Source organism: Somniosus microcephalus, chromosome 6, assembly GCF_052327205.1.
Source record: "Somniosus microcephalus isolate GS21.2 chromosome 6, FLI_Smic_1.0, whole genome shotgun sequence".
In the NCBI taxonomy this organism is placed as follows: domain Eukaryota; kingdom Metazoa; phylum Chordata; class Chondrichthyes; order Squaliformes; family Somniosidae; genus Somniosus; species Somniosus microcephalus.
In genome coordinates, this window is record NC_140992.1 from 237,232,077 (window position 1) to 237,250,259 (window position 18,183).

General features: G+C 46.3%; 1 protein-coding gene across 2 annotated transcripts in view; it reads right to left on the reverse strand.

Annotated features, from left to right (window-relative positions):
* Window positions 1–18,183, reverse strand: part of phlpp2 (PH domain and leucine rich repeat protein phosphatase 2) — a 226,062-nt gene that overhangs the window by 40,825 nt on the left and 167,054 nt on the right. For both annotated transcript variants that reach the window (XM_085991585.1, XM_085991584.1), the window contains 5 exons: window positions 17,354–17,584; window positions 8,037–8,239; window positions 7,310–7,370; window positions 7,027–7,122; window positions 888–1,043 (listed from right to left, as the gene is read on the reverse strand). In XM_085991585.1, coding sequence (XP_085847711.1) covers window positions 888–1,043; window positions 7,027–7,122; window positions 7,310–7,370; window positions 8,037–8,239; window positions 17,354–17,584 — 747 coding nt within the window. The remainder of the gene's footprint in view (window positions 1–887; window positions 1,044–7,026; window positions 7,123–7,309; window positions 7,371–8,036; window positions 8,240–17,353; window positions 17,585–18,183) is intronic.

The following is an 18,183-nucleotide window of genomic DNA, read 5'->3' on the forward strand; positions in this document are numbered from 1 at the left end:
TACAATTAATGTTTACACTACTCTAAACCTAATCAGTTACTTAGAATAAACTTACTGTAGTAGTCATTTAGCTTTGCATTTTAGTGTGAATGTTAATTCGTTTGTGATTTATGTTTTCTAGATTTGAGAAACAAAGAACTCCAATGAGTAAGCTGTTTGACATTACTGTATTCATGCAACTGGTGTAGCAATATTGTGAGGGACAAAAATTATCACATACCAGTTTGTCTAAAATTTATATTGTTAGCAGTGGAAAAAAAAAAGTACCAGATCCAGCATCCATTTCCATGATTTAAAAAAATCCTTTACAAACCACCAAAAAATACGCCTTGCTTGAACAAAGAAAATAAACAAGGCCCCAAAATTTCTACTTGCATACACTTCTTTCATATTCTTCCTTATGACAGCAAATCACTTAAAATAGTATTAAATAATTTGGAATATTAGATAACATTATAGCACTGTTTAATACAGTACTCCATTGCCTTCATTGTTTTTTGTCTTCAGTCACAAATTCCTCTACAGTACAATAGCTCATCGTAAGACAGGAAACTCTCGATTTACCGGCACCTAAATAACTGGAAATCTCTGTTAACCGGCAAAATTCAGGAGTAGGTTCAGGTAAGTTTTACTTCATATTAGTGGCCGTTCCTGGATCTGTGGCTGTGTAACCGGGGTTCCTGCACCTGTTGCTAAGCAACAGGGACGCCGGGGTTCCTGCACCTGTTGCTAAGCAACAGGGAAGCTTGGATCTGTTGCTGTGTATGGGGCTCTCGTACCTTTCACTATACCTCACCGGACTTTTTGATAAACCGGCACCACGCCGGTCCCGTCGGTGCCGGATAAAAAAAAGTTTCCTGTACATAGCATAAACATGTTTTACTTACTTCAAAGCCTTGAGGAAAAGGCATTCTGGAAGCTCATTTAGTTGATTATGTTGTACATCGAAAACCTCCAGAGGTGTGTGTTCCAGGTGACTGGGGAGACTCTGAAGATGGTTGTGTCCAACCAACAGCTTCTGTAGGCTCAAGCTGCACAGTAATCTGTGGTAAGCAATAGACAAAAATTAATTTCAGATATTTATATACAAGATTCATACAACTATATTGTTCATGAGCTAGTCTTACCACATCTAATTTTCTCCCCTCCTATCCTGAAGATGTTGGATTCCTGTGGTGGTGTGGTTACACGGGCACTGGCAGCACTCCTGTACCCTGTCCAAGGGGACATTATTCATATGTGAGCTTAAATGATGAGCAGTGAATCTTGGCATGCTATTAACCCTTGGGAAAGTACCATGAGTTTTATCCTGTCCACACCGCATGTCTAGCAGAAAGGGTCACTGGTGAATAAATAGGAACAGGAACCTTGGATAATCTTTCCTTCCTTAACCCAGGTGCATAAGGGGCCAATTGTAGCAACCCAATTGCTGCCCCAGCTGAGTTCAGCTAACACAGCACACAGACGTGGAATTGAGCCACAGATGGGGAATTGAGCCACAGACGTTATGGTCTGCACGGCTCAGTAACGCACTAGGCAGTCTATTTATAAGCAAAGGCATCAGGGCAACCAAGCTAAAAATGACATTCTATAGCTCTAATGACTAATTACCAACAGCAAAATGCATAGCATTTGGTTCTGTACAATAGGTAGTATAAAAAAAATGAAGTCTTAGCTGTAAAGTGAAAATTACAGATTTACGAACTTCTTTGCTAACAAACTAGAGTTATATATTAGTTACTTGGAGAATAGCAGAAAAAAAATTCTTCAGGAACCAGCCACCACCTCACCACAATGTGTTCTCAAAATAAACTTCACAACATAATTCACACATACATAATTCAGTATTTCACCCTCCCCAAAATCCAAAACTTACCCATAAACTTTTTCATTCTACCTGCCAATCGTTCCAGTGTTTCCCAACCCCATGCAGAATCAGAAGCCTTAACCCTGGGTACACCCTCACCCAAAGGAAGACAGCACCACACACCTTGGTATTCCAGGGCAAGGTCTAACTCTGGACTGAGGTGAAGAATTAATGCACTTGCGCAGCAGTGCAAAAGCATGCATAAGCAAATTACTCCACCCTTCCCTGTCTTCTGGTGTCTGTTTCAGTTGTTCTGTAAGCTAAATTTAAAGGAATTTTGGAATATTCTTTCAGTCAAGGTTTTAAGAACATAAGAAATAGTAGCAGGAGTAGGCCATACGGCTCCTGCAGCCTGCTCCGCCATTCAATAAGATCATGGCTACACTTCTACACCAACTCCACTTTCCTGCCCTATCCCATTATCCCTTGATTTCCTCAGTGCCCAAACATCGATCGATCTTAATCTTGAATATACTCATCGACTGAGCATTCACAGCCCTCTGGGTTCGAGAAATCTAAAGGTGTCAGCCTTGGCACAGTGGTAGCACTCTCGCCTCCAAGTCAGATGATCATTGCTTCAAGCCCCACACCAGACTTGGGCACATAATCTTGGCTGGCACTTCAGTGTAATACTGAGGGAGTGCTGCACTGTCGGTGATGCCATCTATCAGATGAGACTTTAAACCGAGGTCCCGTCTGTCCTCTCAGGTGGACGTAAAGGATCCCGTGGCACCATTCAATGAAGAGCAGCAGAGTTCTATAGGTGTCCTGGCCAATATTTATCCCTCAACCGACACCAAAAAACAGATGATCTGGTCATTTATTTCATCGATATTTGAGAGAGTTCGCTGTGCACAAATTGGCTGCCACAATTCCTACATTACAACAGTGACTACACTTTAAAAGTACTTCATTGGCTGTTCGGCGCTTTAGGACATCCTGAGGCCGTGAAAGGTGCTATATAAATGCAAGTTCTCCTTCCTCTCTGATCTCCCGCTAGCTCCCACCTGCACTTAGAGAGAAAGATAAAGAGGGACAGCAACAGAGACCAAAAAGTACCAGATAGAAAGAGAAAGGAGGTTATAATAGATACAGGGAGAGAGTAACAGAGAAACAGCAAGAGCAACAGAGAAATCGAGAGAGAAAGAAAAAGGGAGAGGATAACATTAACACAAGGGAACGACAAACAGCTCTCCAAGAGCTCCCAAACTTCTTGATATAGTCTATGTAGCAGGAACCTACGGACAGGCATATATTCATCAGCCACAATAATAATTTACTTTAGTGCCCTGTCATGTTGAAATTTCTCTAAGTGCTTCATTCAATGGATAATTTTTGAAGTACAGGAACTTGAAGTCATTCTGCACCAAAAAATCCTACTTGTAGTAATGAGGCAAATAACCCAATTATCAGTAACGAGCTGAAGTGCCCGGCGGTGCCGAGGCTTTTTCGAGGGAATGTTGTTGTTGGGAGAGAGAGAGAGAGAGAGAGCGCGGCTGGGGGGGAAGAGAGAGAGCGCGGCTGGGGGGAAGAGAGAGAGCGCGGCTGGGGGGAAGAGAGAGAGCGGCTGGGGGGGAAGAGAGAGAGCGGCTGGGGGGGAAGAGAGAGAGCGGCTGGGGGGAAGAGAGAGAGCGGCTGGGGGGAAGAGAGAGAGCGGCTGGGGGGAAGAGAGAGAGCGGCTGGGGGGAAGAGAGAGAGCGGCTGGGGGGAAGAGAGAGAGCGGCTGGGGGGAAGAGAGAGAGCGGCTGGGGGGAAGAGAGAGAGCGGCTGGGGGGAAGAGAGAGAGCGGCTGGGGGGAAGAGAGAGAGCGGCTGGGGGGAAGAGAGAGAGCGGCTGGGGGGAAGAGAGAGAGCGGCTGGGGGGGAAGAGAGAGAGCGGCTGGGGGGAAGAGAGAGAGCGGCTGGGGGGAAGAGAGAGAGCGGCTGGGGGGAAGAGAGAGAGCGGCTGGGGGGAAGAGAGAGAGCGGCTGGGGGGAAGAGAGAGAGCGGCTGGGGGGAAGAGAGAGAGCGACTGGGGGGAAGAGAGAGAGCGACTGGGGGGAAGAGAGAGAGCGACTGGGGGGAAGAGAGAGAGCGACTGGGGGGAAGAGAGAGAGCGACTGGGGGGAAGAGAGAGAGCGACTGGGGGGAAGAGAGAGAGCGACTGGGGGGGAAGAGAGAGAGCGACTGGGGGGGAAGAGAGAGAGCGACTGGGGGGAAGAGAGAGAGCGACTGGGGGGAAGAGAGAGAGCGACTGGGGGGAAGAGAGAGAGCGACTGGGGGGAAGAGAGAGAGCGACTGGGGGGAAGAGAGAGAGCGACTGGGGGGAAGAGAGAGAGCGACTGGGGGGAAGAGAGAGAGCGACTGGGGGGAAGAGAGAGAGCGACTGGGGGGGAAGAGAGAGAGCGACTGGGGGGGAAGAGAGAGAGCGACTGGGGGGGAAGAGAGAGAGCGACTGGGGGGGAAGAGAGAGAGCGACTGGGGGGGAAGAGAGAGAGCGACTGGGGGGGAAGAGAGAGAGCGACTGGGGGGGAAGAGAGAGAGCGACTGGGGGGGAAGAGAGAGAGCGACTGGGGGGGAAGAGAGAGAGCGACTGGGGGGGAAGAGAGAGAGCGACTGGGGGGGAAGAGAGAGAGCGACTGAGGGGGAGGGAGGGGAGGGGAGGGGGAGGGGAGGGGGAGGGAGGGCGGGGGAAGGGCGGGGGGGGAAGGGAGGGCGGGGGGGAAGGGAGGGCGGGGGGGGAAGGGAGGGCGGGGGGAGGGAAGGGAGGGCGGGGGGGGGAAGGGAGGGCGGGGGGGGGGAAGGGAGGGCGGGGGGGGGAAGGGAGGGCGGGGGGGGAAGGGAGGGCGGGGGGGGGATGGGAGGGCGGGGGGGGGGATGGGAGGGCGGGGGGGGGATGGGAGGGCGGGGGGGGGATGGGAGGGCGGGGGGGGGATGGGAGGGCGGGGGGGGGGATGGGAGGGCGGGGGGGGGATGGGAGGGCGGGGGGGGATGGGAGGGCGGGGGGGATGGGAGGGCGGGGGGGGATGGGAGGGCGGGGGGGGATGGGAGGGCGGGGGGGGATGGGAGGGCGGGGGGGGATGGGAGGGGAGGGGGGGGGGGATGGGAGGGCGGGAGGGGAAGGGAGGGCGGGGGGGAAGGGAGGGCGGGGGGGAAGGGAGGGCGGGGGGGAAGGGAGGGCGGGGGGGAAGGGAGGGCGGGAAGGGAGGGCGGGGGGGAAGGGAGGGCGGGGGGGGGAGGGAGGGCGGGGGGGAGGGAGGGCGGGGGGGGAGGGAGGGCGGGGGGGGGGGAGGGAGGGAAGGGAGGGCGGGGGGGGAAGGGAGGGCGGGGGGGGAAGGGAGGGCGGGGGGGGAAGGGAGGGCGGGGGGGAAGGGAGGGCGGGGGGGAAGGGAGGGCGGGGGGGGGAAGGGAGGGCGGGGGGGGAAGGGAGGGCGGGGGGGGGAAGGGAGGGCGGGGGGGGGAAGGGAGGGCGGGGGGGGGGAAGGGAGGGCGGGGGGGGGGAAGGGGAGGGCGGGGGGGGAAGGGAGGGCGGGGGGGGGGAAGGGAGGGCGGGGGGGGGGAAGGGAGGGCGGGGGGGGGGAAGGGAGGGCGGGGGGGGGGAAGGGAGGGCGGGGGGGGGAGGGCGGGGGGGGGGAAGGGAGTGCGGGGGGGGGGAAGGGAGTGCGGGGGGGGGAAGGGAGTGCGGGGGGGGAAGGGAGTGCGGGGGGGGAAGGGAGTGCGGGGGGGGGAAGGGAGGGCGGGGGGGGGAAGGGAGGGCGGGGGGGGGGGAAGGAAGGGCGGGGGGGGAAGGAAGGGCGGGGGGGGGAAGGGAGGGCGGGGGGGGGGAAGGGAGGGCGGTGGGGGGGAAGGGAGGGCGGGGGGGGGGGAAGGGAGGGCGGGGGGGGGGAGGGGCGCCCCCCCCCCCCCGAGGTGAAGACCGCCGATTGCGCGCGCAGCAGGAGCTGAGACGCGGCGTCTCTCTCTGGCTCGGCCGGCGGGCCAGGTTGCCAGGGTAACCGTGACGCTGACCCAGCCCCACCCCCCGGCCGAGCCAGAGAGAGACGCCGCGTCTCAGCTCCTGCTGCGTGCGCACCCTAGCTGCGCTGGGCTGAGGCTCGGCCCTCCAGCCTTCGAGTGGGGCCGGGAGGTGCCTAGCTCGGGCGTGGGTGCGAAGGAGAAGCCGAGGCTTCGAGGCCTACCTGGAAAAACAGGGAAAGGTAGGAAAATTAATGAGATTAGATAAGTTAATTACTTTCTAAATCATTTTTTAAAAAAACAATATGTGTTTTAAAAGCAACGTTTTTTTTTTAAGACGCAGAAAGCGGGAAAAAGAAAGGAAAAGTTTGGAATCAAGATGGCGGCGACTCACCTCGGTTCAGAACGATAAGGCCCGGCCACACACGCACCGATTGGCCCGGCGGCACACGCCAGCAACCCGGCGTACGATTGGTCGAGCTCGAGGTCACTCTGTCGCTAATGAGCGGATAATGAGATGCTAATGAGCGGAACGTTGAAGGTTTTTGGGATACCGCAGGCGCAGTTTTAGCCCGGCCGAAACGTAAATACGCTTAAAACCGTCTCGGAAGCGTAAGCTTTCTTTGGAGGTAACGCGCGCGTAGGTACGCCCTGTAACTTTCGAGCGCATAGCCCGCCAGACGCACAGGCGATGACAGACAGAATGACAGATAGACAGAATGACAGAATGACAGAATGACAGAAGTACCGATTTATATATATAGATTTAGTGGCACTGGTTGAGGAAGGCATTTTGGCCAGGACACCATAGAAGTTTTTGCTGTTAAGTATTCTGAGACCCCTTTAATGGGAGACAGGACCTTGGACAGCATCTCCAACAATGCAGAACTTCCCCATTACTGCATTTGTCAGCTTAGATTATGAGCTCAAGCCCTACAACTGTCTGAAATCAAGGTAACATTGTTATCAACGGTGGTAAACGGACACAAAGTGCTCCACAAGCAACATCAGAGAAACCAGTCAAACTTCAGCTTTGCAGGACTAAATCCTGCCCCAAATACTCCGTCTCCATGCCTGCTTCAATTGATAAATGAAATCCTTCAGTTAACTATAGAATCTTAATGAGGGGTTGAAAAGCAGCAACGTCAGCTCAGTACAGGTAATACAAGGTTGATGCCTTAAACTAGCCACGAGCAATATCATGAGAGATCTACTATCCTTTCCCACCTCATAGGTAATTCTGTAATCAGGTTATGACTAACATCCAGCAGCTCAAGTTTCTTGGCATCACAGACCCAGTCAGGTACAGATTCCAGCCTGTTCCTATAGAGGTAAAATAAAATAATTTGATCATAAACTTCTGATGTTTACTTGAAAAATCATACTTTGCAGAATAAGTAAAAATAGCTAATACACTGGCTTCTGTGACCATTTTAAATTTACTGGTGAAGTATATGAAATATCTATACATATTAACTATACATGTACATGCAGATAGATATCCACCTACCTCGAGAGATCAAGGTGAACCAGTTGACCAGGAAGTGGATAGATGCTCAGTGTTGTCAACTCTAAACAGACACCCAAAATAAGTTATTAAAACAGGATATCTTAAATAGAAATTCCAGTCAACCTCAATGAGAATACGAGTTGAATATAAATATATCACTCAGTCCATTGGAAAAGCTGTACAGTGCAACGTGGCTACCTTGCGGTAGGCCCTACACCAACGATCCCGCTTTGTGATGTCTAGCTCTTTGCCCAGATCCAAATAACATCTTATAAATTCACACACACTCGGCTGCCATACTGGACTCGAGCCCCCTACTTCCACTTTTTTCTCTTGGTTTTCTCCAAACCCTGCAATGCTCTCTTCTCTTTTCTTCAGCCATCTCCTCTTTCACCACCCTCTTCTCCAGCCATGCCTCCCTTGATCTTTGCTGTCACTTGGCACTATTCCTCAACTGATCTTCACTCCTAGTGCCATCATATCTTGGGAGTCCACAAGAACTGGATTTTTAAACACAAATGAAATGGGGTTACTTTTGTCTGTTAAGCTATCTCAGTGTGGGGTGCTCAAAGTTCCAACAAATCTATAGGTCATCTGGGTCACAAACACTGACCCAGAGGTCCTGCAATCCACAGTGCAATGATTCAGAGCAAGGATGAGTTCAGGCTTTATAAGAACATGCCAATTAGTAGAAAGTGACCAAAAAGTTAAAAATCTGTTGACTTACGGTTGGAGCCAGCATACAACGTCCTTAAAGAGAAACCACTTAACGTGAGGGTGGTCAGATTGTTGCGTTCACAATGCAGATGTTCAATACTTGCAATTACACTTAAGTCAAGTTCAGTCAGAAGGTTGTCTCGCAGATCCAGGTAAGTTACATGGTTAATAGCTTCTAGGCTGTCCATCACTACTGACCTAATTGAATTCAACCTAATAAACACAAAGAAACAAATTTAGAGCAGAGCCCAAAATAACAAATAGCACACTTAAAGGGGCTGGTAAAACTAGAGGCATGAAATTAAAATTCTAGGCCTGTTGCATACAACAACGAGACAATCAGGATTACGTAACAGAAATAAATATGATTAAATTACAACCAACATGAACTTGACCAGGAGTTTGTACTGTACTATTTACAAGAATTTTTCAAGGACATGACAAAGTCAATAGAAACAGTGAACATATGGTACTTTACTTTTAACAAGTGTCTGATCAAACACCTCACAAGAGCCTTGTGGAATTAAGAGAAGCAAAGTGGATCAAAAGCTAGCTAAGCAAAAATCTGAAGGCATTTATAAATTGGCATATTTTCAGCTGCAGGAAAAAGGACTTGTGCAATTCTCCACAAATTAGTGCTTAGTCTTACATTTTTCCTTTTGCTAATGGCTTGGATAAGGAGGAATAAGGCAGGAATACCAACAATGTATTTACAGGAAACTCTCTGGTATCCGGCACTGACGGGACCAGGATGGTGCCGGTTGATTAAAAATTCCGGATGACGGTGAGGGTTATCTACCGAGGCTGTTTTTAACAAACAAAGAGCCAGACTCCTGTTATTGAGGTGTTTGGACTTCTGACAGTGCCAAGAAGCCGAGTAGTGGCAGTTTGGAGAACTACCCCCACTGACTAACTCGGCCACCGCGGGAGACTCGGACTCGGCAACATTGCCGGTTATTGAGGTGTCTTCGGAGTATGAATTTTGCCGGTTAACAGACAATTCCGGATATTTAGGTGCCGTTTAAATGAGAGTTTCCTGTAATTCAAAAACCTTCATTAATCCTTTCTAATTTTTTTCTTTTTACAGTTGGTGGATGCCAGATCTGAACCAAATAAGATGCAGCTGAAAAGTGTCAAGATTATTGAAAACTCCTGATAAACTCTTGCTGTGCTTCTATGTGTCGTTCAGATATTTTCCAAAACAGCTAACCATCAAGCAGAACGTGGGCAGGAAGAACAAAAACTCGTCAAGAAAAAAGAACTTACATTTATACATAGTGCCTTGTGACACCCGCAGGACATTCAAAACTGCTTCACAACCAATGAATTACTTTGGAGTGCAGTCACTGTAGGCAGGTGATTTGTGCACAGCAAAGGTCTCACAAACAGCAAATGAGATGAATGACCAGTTAGTCTGTTTTTGGTTGAGGAAACATATCGACCAGGACACCAGGAGAAATGCCTCCTCTTTGAATAGTGCCACGGGATCTTTTACGTTCACCTGAACCACTGGAACAGCCAGAGGGCCTCCAATAGGAATTGCAGCCCTTTGCTCATCAGCTTGGGTCAGTTACTAGAACTCGGAGTTAGATGCTTGTAGGTTCAAACCCCCCTCCAAGACTTGAGCCTCAGATTACTGTTTCATTCAAAAAACAGCACCTTAGACAATGCAGCACTGAAGTGTCAGCATAGGTTATTTGCTCAAGTCCTGCTGAGCCAAACTGACAAGCAAAGAGTTACAGTTCCTGTTGCAAAAAGTGCAAATCTCAGGATTTACAATGACAAGTACACTTTTAAAGAAAAACATATTTACCATGTGAATAAATGTTCTTACCACTCTTATTAGATTTTCACTAATCCTGTTCAATACCTACAATAGATGCATTTAGAAGCAATCAAGTGAAAAATAAAGAAGGGATGGCAGAAATAAATGTATTTAACATTATGGCTTGAAGGAGTTATGACTGAAGGTTGTAACAGCAGAGACCTAGAGGTTAACTTCACAAGTTGCTTGATAGCATTCAGAAATTTCCACATCATTGTTGTGCAAAGATCGAACAGGGATTATATGTCAAGGCACCCATAGGGTTTCAAATTTTGTAAACATTAAGCACAAAAGATGTCCATGTGGTGATGAACCTGACTGATTACTGTTCAGACGTTGCAGAATTCCTGCATTGAAAAATGGTATAGCACTTAAGTATTCACATATGGGTATGGTCTGCTTACCCTGAAAGGCAGCAATTTCGAACATCTGGACCTTTAAGGTGTTAAAGGTACGGTATACATGCAAGTTGGTAGTGATGGTGATGAGAGGGATTCCCATCAACGACTAGGACTGTGCTCTTGCCCGATGCCACATTTACAGAAAACATCTATCGAGGGTTTTCCCTGAGCAAGAAAGCAAACCCTCAGTGTACAAGTCACCTGGTCAAAAAATCGTCTAAAGAACTGATTTTTCAAAATCAACAGAACTCTGCTCATCTTATGGCAGGTCTTTGTCCGAGATGCAAACTATCATAGGTGAAGTACGGGGTGGGGGGGGTTATCTGTTGTGGAAGCTTGTACAATTATTCTATCCGATTTCTTAACAGAATTTCTCCTTCCTCTCCTCTCTGAAGGAAACATTTTATTGTAGGATAGTTTGATGAATATTTAAATCTAAAGCCTTCTGGCAGTGTTCAGAAAATGCAAAATGGAATGAACAGAATATCTCAGCCATACATCTAGGTCACAACTCAGTTATTTTGAGTTGGTAACTAGTTGCTTTTGGAACGATATAGTACCCCCACCAGCAGCACAATGTCCTAAAATGTAGCATCGCAATGTCCTAAAATGTCTTCTGTACATCAAAATAGCATGCAATTTCCAAAAAGTAAAATTCCTTTAGAAGCAAAAATCTTTGAAGGTGGACAGGTTAACAAAGCAGTTAATAAAGCTTATGGGATCCCGGGCTTTATAAATATATTAGGCGTACAGTACAAAAGCCAGAAAGTTATGCTAAACCTATATAAAATACTAGTTCGACCCCTGCTGGAGTATTGTGTCCAATTCTGGGCACCATACTTTAGGAAGGACGTGAAGGCTTTGGAGAGGGTACAGAAGCGATTTTACTAGAATGGTTCCAGGGATGAGGGATTACAGTTACGTGGATAGACTGGAGAAGCTGGGAATATTCTCCTTAGAGCAGAGGAGGCTAAGAGAAGGTTTGATAGTGGTGTTTAAAATCATGAAGGGTTTCGATGGCTGAGAGGGCACAGATTTAAGGTGATTGGCAAAAGAACCAGAGGCGACATGAGGAAAAACTTTTTTATACAACGAGTGGTTTTGATTTGGAATGCACTGCCTGATAGGGTGGTGGATACAGATTCAATAGTAGTCTTCAAAAGGCAATTGGATCAATACTTGAAATGGAAAAAGTTGCAGGGATATGGGGAAAGAGCGGGGGAGTGGGACTAACTGGATTGCTCTTCGAAAGAGCCAGTGCAGACTCAATGGGCCGAATGGCCTCCTTCTGTGCTGTACTATTCCATGATTCTAAGCATCAGTTATGTCTAGCACTTATTTTCAATAAGTTCCCTTTGTGAAAAACAAGAACTCATATGGTAACACATTCATTGTTAATTTTAAAAATGTGTAAGTCCTACCTATAACCACTAATGATTTAATATTAATAAAAATGAGAAAAACCAAAGAGACTACATAATGGAACCATTAAAAGTAAAAAAAAGTTTTCAGAAAAACAAACACTGTTTCAGCACAAGTTTGGAATTCAGTTGAGCTTCAAAAGCCATAAAGAAAAGAGCATCCACTGATTAGTCACACTTTCATTACAGCACAGAAAATAGACACTAAAAAATAAGTAATTCCAAGCTTCATTGAGAGATGCTAAATGCAAAGGCACACATACATGTTAAAAAGTATGGGCTGCAAGAGGATTCAAAGTTCTTTTATAGCTTTGAGCTACTGGGAGGCTTCAATTACTTAGATGCCAATTTGGTCATACCTACAGACCAGAGAATGTAGAGAAGTCCAAAATTAAAGTTTGAGCAAAAAAGACAAAATAAATGCACAAGGAAAGGGGAGTATAATGTATAATATTCTAGAGGAAAGGGCAAAACAGGATTTAAATAACTTAAGAAAACCAAGGAAAAGGTGTTGGGAAGATCAATTGGGGGGGGGGGGGGGGGGAGCAAATATCCAATAATACAACAACTTGTATTTAAATAGTGCCTTTAACAGTGAAAAGAGCCCCAAAGAGAGGGAAAGGTGGGGGGGGGGGGGGGGGGGGGGAATACTTATTTGCATTAGCTATTTGAGACACACACTTTTTTTTTTAAACATTACATGATTTAAAATGGACATCCTGATTTATATTCATCTCTTAAGTTGCTCTTTCCAGACAACATTGTTATTTGCTGAGGGCCATGCTGCCATCTGTTGGTTACTTGTTGTATCGCAATGTTGCTGGAAAGTAAATTATTTGCATACCCACTGGAGTTAACAGTCACTAGGCTCTGGAGCATTCGACAACAACAAATTGCAATTAAATAGCGTCTCTGACTGAGCAAAACATCCCAAAGCATTTCACAGGAGCATTATCAAACAAAATTTGACACTAAGCCACATATGGATATGTTAGGGCAGGTGCCCAAATGCTTGGTCAGAGGGTAGGTTTTAAGGAGCTATTAAAAGAGGAAAGGGGCAGAGATATTTAGGGAGGGAAATCCAGAGCCTGGGATGCGCAAGAGACCAGAATTGGAGGAGCGCAGAAATCTGAGGGTTGTAGGGCTGGAGGAGGCTACAGAGATAGGGAGGAGTGAGGCCACTGAGGGGTTTGAAAAGGATGAACTCTACACATACTGGCAATTGGTAGTTGTACTCGACCCAAATTCCAAACAGTCAATATATTCTCCAAATCAGTCCCGTCTCTAGGTTATGTTTTGTACTAGGACCAATTCACAATAGCAAAATAAAATACTTGCATTTATATATATAATGCCTTTACATAGCAAAACATTCAAAGGCACTTCACAGAAGCGTGGTCAAACAAAAATTGATGGTGAACAAAAGATGATATTAGGAGGGGTGACTAAAAGCTTCATCAAAGAGGTGCACTTTAAGGAGAAGTGGAAAGGCAGAGAAGTTTAGGGAGGGAATAGGGCTAGATAGCTGTATGCACACACACCAATGGCAGGGCGAAAGGAGTGGGGGATACACAAGAGGCCCATGTGGGAGGAATGCAGCATTCTCGGAGGCTAGTGTTGCAGAAATCGGGAGGGATGAGGCGATGATGGGATTTAAACATGAGGATGAGAATTTTAAATTTGAGGCATTGGGGAACCGGGAACCAATGTAGGTTAGCGAGCATATGGGCGATGGCTTAGTGGGACTTGGTGCAGGATAGGATATGGGCAGATGTTTGGATGAGCTGAAGTTGATGGGGGCTAGAGGATGGGAGGCTAGCCAGGAGATCAGTGGAATAGTAGAGAATGGAGGTAACAACAGTATGCTTAAGGGTTTTAGCAGCAGATGTGCTGTGACGGGGCAGAGATGGGCGATGTTACAGGATGCAGTAGGCAGACTTTGATGGAGAGGATATGGTGTCAGTAGCTCAGCTTGGGGTCAAATAGGATACCGAAGTTGCAAACAGTTTGGTTCACAACCTCGGAGGTGGATGGAATTGGTGGCAAGGGTATGGAAATTGTGACCGGGTGGAGGGGGTGGTGAAGACGATGGCTTCAGTCTTCCCAATGTTTAACTGGAGGAAATTGCAGTTCATTCAGTACGCGATGTTGGACAAGCTGTCTGACTACAAAGAGGCAGTGGCGGGGTCACGAGAGGTGGAGTGGAGGTAGAGCCGAGTATCATAAGTGTACCTGCGGAACCTGATCCCGTGTCTTAGGATGCTGTCATTCAGATGTGGAAGAGGAGGGGGCTAATCACTGTGGGACTCTAGAGGTAACGTGGTGGCAGCTGGAGGGAAGCCATTGCTGGAGATGCTCTGACTATGAGTGGATAGGTAAGTGTGGTACCAAGCAAGGAACAGAGTTGTATACCCAAGTTTTATAAGGCACTGTTAAGAGACACAGTAAGTTGTGTAGATGAGAGCAGATAGTTACAAAAGTACATAAGTGCATCTATGGCAGATGGAGTTCAATGTGGGGAAATGTGAGATCATCTAGTTTTGGATCAGAGAAAGACAAATTGGAATATTTTCTTAATTACAAAAAAGTAATCAAAAAGGTTAATGGAATATTGGCCATTATCTCAAGGGGGTCGGAATACAAAAGTGAGGAATTGATGCTTTAGTTGTAGAGAGTTTTGGTCAGACCTCATCTGGAGTACTGAACTCAGTTTTGGGCACCGAACTTCAGGAAAGATATGTTGGTCTTGGAGGGGGGTACTTCGCAGATTCACCAGAATTATACCAAGGATTAAGGGTAAAATTACGAGGACTGGTTTCATAAACGTGGCTTGAGTTTAGAAGGTTGAGGGTTGATCTAATAGGTGTGTTTAAAATCATAAAAGGGATTTGTTAGGGTAGATACAAAGAAACTATGGCATTAGCCATCATTAGCCCTTTTTAAATTTTAGTTCAGGATATTTCAACTTCTACCTTACCCCCCTGTGAAGGTCCCAATCTTTATTTCGCCGCTAACATTTTTAAAAAGTGCAGATAAAAGCTGCTTTTCATTTCCTGGTTTGCTGTCTGAGAATTCTTCAATGTGATTGGCTGCTTAGACAGCTCATTGACATCACTGCAGCTCTTTGCTGGGGGTTCCTGTACATTGCGCTACAACCAATTGCACGTCGAGAAAGGCAAACTTCTCACCAAAGAGATCATGAGATCCCAGTGGGCAGCTTTCTTCGAGGTCAGCAGTAAGCGCCTTAGCGCCAATATCCACTGGTGGGGAATCCAGAATAAAGGGGCATAATCTTAAAATTAAAGCTAGGCCAGTGCAAATCTGGAATTTTCTCCTCAAAAAGGCTGTGGATGTTGGGATAAAATCTTAGCAGTTGCAAAACTCTGCTAAATTTTATTATTAAGCACTAATAAAAACCCTGCATTAGCATCAACAGGCTGTATGCACATGCATCTGTCTCTAAACTTTTGCAAATATGAATTTCAGTTATAGTCGCCACTTTTTAAATTTCTATTATTCTGATTTGGTACTATGCCCTACCAACGTTATTTAATATACTATTCTCTAAAATGACAAGTGACATCCTAAGGTTTTGAAAGAGGTGGCGATTGGGATAGTGGATGCATTGGTTGTCATCTTCCAAAATTCTATAGATTCTGGAACGGTTCCTGCAGATTGGAGGATAGCAAATGTAACCCCACTATTTAAGAAAGGAGGGAGAGAGAAAACGGGGAACTACAGACCTGTTAACCTCATCAGTAGTTGGGAAAATGCTGGAATCTATTATAAAGGATGCAATAACTGGGCACTTAGAAACTAATAGTAAGATTGGGCAGAGTCAACATGGATTTATGAAAGGGAAATCGTGTTTGACAAACCTATTGGAGTTCTTTGAGGATGTAACTAGTGGAGTAGACAAAGGGGAACCGGTGTATTTGGATTTTCAGAAGGCCTTCGATAAGGTCCCACACAAGAGGTTGGTGAACAAAATTAGGGCACATGGAATTGGGGGTAATATACTAGCATGGATTGAAAATTGGTTAACAGACAGAAAACAAAGAGTAGGGATAAACGGGTCTTTTTCAGGATGGCAGGCTGTGACTAGTGGGGTACCGCAAGGATCGGTGCTTGGGCCCCAGCTATTCACAATCTATATCAATGATTTGGATGAGGGGACTAAACGTAACATTTCCAAATTTGCTGATGATACAAAGCTAGGTGGCAGTGTCAGTTGCGAAGAGGATGTGAAGAGGCTTCAAGGGGATCTCGACAGGCTCAGTGAGTGGGCGAGAACATGGCAGATGGAATATAATGTGGATAAATGTGAAGTTATCCACTTTGGTAGAAAAAAACAGAAAGGCAGATTATTTCCTAAATGGTGAAAGATTGCGGAATGCAGATGCTCAAAGGGACCTGGGTGTCCTTGTACATGAGTCACTGAAAGTGAATGTGCAGGTGCAACAAGCCATTAGGAAGGCAAATGGTATGCTGGCTTTCATTACAAGAGGATTTGAGTACAGAAGTAAAGAAGTCTTACTCCAATTATATAGGGCCTTGGTGAGACCACACCTGGAGCACTGTGTACAATTTTGGTCTCTTACCTAAGGAAGGATATACTTGCCATAGAGGGAGTGCAACAAAGGTTCACGAGATTGATTCCTGGGATGGCGGGACTGTCGTACGAGAAGAGATTGAGTAAACTAGGCCTGTATTCTCTTGAATTCAGAAGAGAGCGTCTCATTGAAGCATACAAAATTATTACAGGGCTTGATAGGGTGGATGCTGGGAGAATGTTTCCCTTGGCTGGGGAGTCTAGAACCAGGGGCCACAGCCTCAGGATAAAGGGTAGGCCATTCAGGACTGAGATGAGAAGAAATTTCTTCACAGAGGGTGGTGAATCTTTGGAATTCTCTACCCCAGAGAGCTGTGGAGGTTCAGTCATTGGGTATATTCAAAACAGAAGTCGATAGATTTCTGACTGGTAAGGGCATCAAGGGATATGGCGATAGGGCCGGTGAATGGAGTTGAGGCAGAAGATCAGCCATGATCTCATTGAATGGTGGAACAGGCTCGAAGGGCCGAATGGCCTACTCCTGCTCCTATTTCTTATGCTCTTAAATATAGCAGCATCATCTGTCAAACTTGATTAATTTCAGGTCTTCCATACACACAAAAAACACATCTTCGGCATATCAACAACCAGGAAAGTTCACAAGCACACTCAGCAATACTTAACATGCCAGCAAATATGACCTACAATATCACATTTATTCAGCACCAATATTTCATTACCTCAAGAACTTCAGAACAGATATATCCTTCAATTTACAAGTCCTGGTCTTAGTAATTTAAGTCAAAATGTTTTTTCTAATTAAAAAAATAAACTACAGTTTAATTATCAGCAGACTAAAGCATCGTGAATTCAGTGAGGGACTATTACCAAACAGAGCCCTTTTTAGTTTGAATGAATTTTGCCATGTTCCTGCTCATCAGAATTATGTTCTTGCTCGTCAATAATAACCTCAACTTGAATATGAAATGTGGTACCAGACAGGCTGATTTGCTACAAAATGATTGCATACACAAGAAGCACAGCAACATCGTGCATATCTGAATGAGAGATTTGTATCAAGTACGTGGATTTATAGAGCCACTGCTGTAGTATTTACCGTTTCCTTACCTAAGATCCAGGTGTTTAATGTGAGTCATTTGGCCCAGTGTTTCCAGTGCCAATGTCTGTAAATGGTTTCCAGCCATGCTAAGCTTATCCATGGCTGTTAAAATCTCGCACACCACTGGGATCGCTTTGAAGTCATTGAAGGACAAGCCAAGATGGGTCAGCTGTTGCACATTTCCTAATTCTGTAGGCAAACTCTGAAGGTAATTCCCATCCAGAAAGAAAGTCTGAAGACTTGGAATGGAAAGAAATAATAAATCTTGTTCATAAATTCTGTGTACAAAATAATGCCTTCATTTGTTTATATATGCTGCATGCCCACTTCAAACAAAAAATGTTACAGTTTGTTTGGGCAAAAAAGGAGGAAATATCTGACATGCCAAAGTTAATTTACACACAGATTCTGTACCAGGATCCTTAAAATAATGAGCAGTTTGAAAACATGAAAGACATATAAATATATAGGTCTCTTTTACCGTAACACAAACTAAAGGAAAACTAATAGAGGTCTTTAAGATAATTAAAGGGTTTGCTAGGGTGGATGTAGAGAAAATGTTTCCACTTCTGAGGGTGTCCAGAACTAGAGGTCATAAATATAAGATAGTCACTAATAAATCCAATAGGGAATTCAGGAGAAACTTCTTTACCCAAAGAGTGGTAAGAATGTGGAACGTGCTACCACAAGGAGTAATTGAGGCAAATTGATGCATTGAAGGGGAAGCTAGATAAGCATGAGTGAGAAAGAAATAGAAGGATACACTGGTGGGGTTAGATGAAGAGGGGTGGGAGGAGGCTCGTGTGGAGCATAAACGCTGGCATAGATCAGTTGGGCC